Here is a 4,192-nt window from a genome sequence, read left to right on the forward strand (position 1 = left end):
AAAGGAAGAGGATAGAAAACTATTTCCATATTCGTCGCAAATCGGGCGGCGGTGAGTGCGGCTCGGTGACGGACGTGAACGACAAAGTTTACAGCGTCGCGTTTAAGGAGCGAGATGGTAAGTCAAGTGAACTGATTTGAATAAGAGTCTTTTTTGATCTCTTAATGTGAAAACTATTTTGATGGCATGAAAATGAAAGTATGGAAAGTGAAAGTAAGCATGAAAACAGTTTATATTAATCGATTATTGTCCATCATTTTTTGTATGTTTTAATGAATGTGAACAGTTTGAATACGACAGAGTATTTTTACTGTGTATTTATTTTTTAAAGTACATTTTTTTAAAGTATCTGTCACTGCGTCACTGTGGCCATTTAGAAAAACAAGAGAGCATAGTTTCACTTTCACTCTTTTTGTTTAGGGCCAGTGTCACAAACCAGTAAGACGTAATCGTCGCTTGTTATATTGAAAGAAAAAACATCCAAACTCTGCGTAAAGATATTAGAATAATTACAACTAAAACTCCAAGAAAGAACATTAGCCTACTGAAAAAAGAGCAAACAAACGAGCTGTCATTCTAATTAAAAGTAAAGCAGATGTGGTACGGGCCCTACAACAACCACGTGACAAGCTTCTCCGGGGAAAGTAAGAAAACGGCACACCACGTGATCTGGGGACTTATCCAACTGATGCAGCTGCCGAGGGTCCAAAAACAGATCCTTGAAACCCTCATGACTGAGAAGCTGAAACTTCTTATTTTTTAGCTCTACGCTCCAGAATAACTGAATTATTTTGAAGCATCATGTTTTCTCCATTGTGTATATGAAATATCATTCCTGTTATAAAGGTAGTGAAATAGAAGCATGCAGTGGCACCCTGTTCTTTGCTGTACTCAAGTCAAGTGAAAATCCTTGAAACTGAAAGGTTTACGTGCAGTAACAAAAGCAAATGTCACCACCTGTGCTAATCACGTTTATACACATAGATTCATCTGTAACGGAAAGAGTGAGTCTGTTAGCATGCCGCTGACTGGGTATCTCATGTTAACACACATTTCATATGCAATCAGAATGTAGCGGTAAAAAATAAATAAATAAAAGCTGGGCTTTAAAGACAATGTCTTCTTTTCTGTTTCAGCTCAACAAAGAGTCCTGCAAAGATCTCAGCATGAGTTCAACTTTCCAGATTGTACTCTGGTTCTGACTGTGAGAGACAGCCCAGGACCTCCCGTCTCTTCTCCCACATCCTCCTCGTCTCCAGGCCAGCCAGTTAGCCCCAAACTGGATGTAAGCTCTTCACAGGTCAGCTCTGTAATGTGTTATTGCTCTGGAAAGGCAACACTATATAACTGAAAACAAAGGAAAAAAGAAAGTGATCAATTCTTTTTGTTGGTTAGACACTGAAAAAGTTTGTTTGTTGATTAAAAAAGACAACCCAGCTGTATAAAACTTGCAAAATGAGTAAAAACAAAATGATGCAGAGGTTAAGCATAGATAAGCAACATGAGCTTGTTGTTTGTCTTGTTGCAAGAATGGCGCAAAGACACCCAGAAGCAAGTGTGAAAAGACGACTTATGACGACAGAGTCACAGAAACAAAGACCCCATAAATATATATACACACAAAGGAATGAGATTCCACAAGGGGTAAACAGCAGAGCTGCTGTCATAATAAACTCTGAAAATAACATAAAACATAAAAGAAACATAAAGTGACACTATTGTAATGGATTGGAATTACATATCACCCCAAGCAACCATTGTGAAAGAACAGAAGATGGTTTAGTGTATTTTTCCAGTCTTGAAAACCTCAAATAATATTAATCTTTAAGACTTAAACAAATTAAAACTCTTAATGAAGGTAAAATGTGGAAATATATCTTTTTATTATTAACAACCATTATTTGGCATATCTTTCTGCAGAATCAGTCATCTCCTGCATCAAGCCTGACACTCAGTGGTGAAGAATACGAACCAACTATCGATAGCTATCTCCTCCGTTACTTAAGTGAATGTCCAAAGGCTGGAAAAGAACTGGAGACAGAGCTTTTCTCTGTGGGCTGCAGTGCTCAGCTGTTCCCAGATAAGGTTTTAGTCAGCAGAGATCAACCATGTGCTGCAGATGTTAACTGGAAAGCTGAGGTAGACAAGGTTTTTGATGGCTACCTGTCCCACTATGAGGTGGATCCTCGCAATGTCAAAGCTTTGCTCCAGTCCTTGAACTCTCCAAAGACAACAGATGAGGTGAAGGTGTACAGCGAGCTTGGGTTGACAGTGGTGGTTGGGAGACAGTCTAAGGTGAACGCCAAGTTATTGGAAGTCAAGGGCATAAGAGGTAAACTTGGATCAGCATCAGGTGAGAGTGAGAAGCAAAACAGTATTCGTCGACTGGGTGAGGCCAAACTCCGTCTCCTCTGGAGAGAGATTGAGCAAGGTTTGGGAGAACATTTTCCAGAGGTGAAAGCCACACAGGGTGACGAAGGTCAGCTGACTTTGGCAGGTTCTGTGGAGGAGATTCTTAAGGCTGGACAGCTAGTATCCGATAAGGAGAAATTGGTGTTAGATCGCACAGTTTCTGACAAGAGCCCGCATTTTTTCAGCTTCCTCAGAAAGGTATATGGAGGGCCAAGGGTGCTAGGTGATTTTTTAGGTGTCGGTGACAAGGTGGAAATAGAGTTAAGAGACACAGAGCTACTTTTCTTTGCACTCTCAGCTGGTAAACTTGATGATGCGGAAAAAAACCTGCAAGAAAAATTCAAGGATGTCAGGTTTGAAGTTCCGAACTGCTCCATTGTGCCACTGGAGCTTCGGGAAAAACTTAATTCCAAGACAAATAAGATGAATCAAGGGCAGTGTAGGGCTCAAGTTGTGTTTACCTCAGACAGCATTGTGTACTTAGTGGGCCACAGCAAAGAGGTTGAAGAGCTGAGCGACATTGTCACACAGTTTATTTTGGACCAGGCAAGTGTAGAAGGACATGTCGCTCTCCCTTTCCCAGAGTTGCTAGAACTCTTACCAGACCTGTTGCAGCTGTTTAAGTGTGACTCTTCAGAGGTTACCTTACGTCCTTTAACATCTTCCTCTAGACCAGTGGTGCTACTGGAAGGCCCATCAGGAAAAGTGACTGAGTTTAGGAATAAGCTGGGTCCACTTCTTCAGTCCCTTGTTAGGGACAGAGTCAGCATTAGCATGCCAGGGGCAGTAAGGTTTTTTGAAGGTCTCGCTGGAAGAAATACTCTCGTAAGTGTTGGTCAATCCTACAAGTGTCTCATACAGCTTGAAGAACAGAATCATGTTAGTAGACAAAATTCAGGAGTTACCAAATACAACCTTTGCGATGGGCTCCAGGTGTTGGTCTGTCAGGGTGACATCACCACACAATGGGCTGATGCTCTGGTGAATGCTGCTAATGAAGATCTGGAACATGGTGGTGGTGTGGCTGCCGCACTGAGTAAAGCAGGTGGTCCTCAGGTGCAGATAGAGTGCAGAGACATGGTGAAGAAAACTGGAAAAATCCCTACAGGTGATGTGGTACTGACCACCGGCGGAAACCTGAAATGCAAGAAACTGCTGCATGCAGTTGGGCCTGTTAATGGAAAATGTGGTGGCAAAGAGAGAATGCTACTGGAAAAGACTGTCAGCTCTGCTCTGAATTTAGCAGAAATGAAGAAGTTTACATCCATAGCCATGCCCTGTATCAGCTCAGGTTTGTTCTGTGTTCCTCTTACTGTGTGCGCTGAGGCTATTGCAACTGCTGTTAAAGAGTTTGGCAGTCAGGGAGGTCGAAGTCTGAGCAAAATCATCCTGATAGATAAGAAAGTAGAGGTGGTGAAGGCCATGCGGGATGCGTGTGACAGAATTCTTCGAGGGACAAGTACCGAACTCCAGCCAAATGCATCTGGCCCAAATACAGCGGGACAAGCCACTGCTGGCTCTACTGGGTGCTGCGTCCAAGTGGAGATCGTTCAGGGAACACTAGAGAACCAACAGGTAAAATACTAGTGAGCACAATTGAATATTTCTATGTAAAGGTTGAATATACAGTTCTGCAGTAGTACTAGGGGTTTATTTACACCTACATATATCAGCTAATATTAGCCATTTGCTAAAATGCTGGTCTCAGTATTAATAAAGACTAAAAATATGACATGAAAATTTGAAAAGTAAACAAGAGATGAGAGAAACAGGGTTGCAC

General features: G+C 41.8%; 1 protein-coding gene across 1 annotated transcript; it reads left to right on the forward strand.

Annotated features, from left to right (window-relative positions):
- Nucleotides 1-4: 4 nt before the first annotated feature.
- On the forward strand, nucleotides 5-3,987 carry LOC102212339 (poly [ADP-ribose] polymerase 14-like; the record flags this gene model as incomplete). The annotated part of the gene is made up of 3 exons (XM_005755622.1): nucleotides 5-117; nucleotides 1,137-1,285; nucleotides 1,921-3,987. Coding segments are annotated over 3 exons (2,329 nt in total), but the record flags the coding sequence as incomplete, so codon positions are not given.
- Between the last annotated feature and the right edge of the window lie 205 nt (nucleotides 3,988-4,192).

This window comes from Pundamilia nyererei, unplaced genomic scaffold (genome assembly GCF_000239375.1).
Source record: "Pundamilia nyererei isolate P.nyererei 1_Seehausen unplaced genomic scaffold, PunNye1.0 scaffold02191, whole genome shotgun sequence".
Taxonomy (NCBI): domain Eukaryota; kingdom Metazoa; phylum Chordata; class Actinopteri; order Cichliformes; family Cichlidae; genus Pundamilia; species Pundamilia nyererei.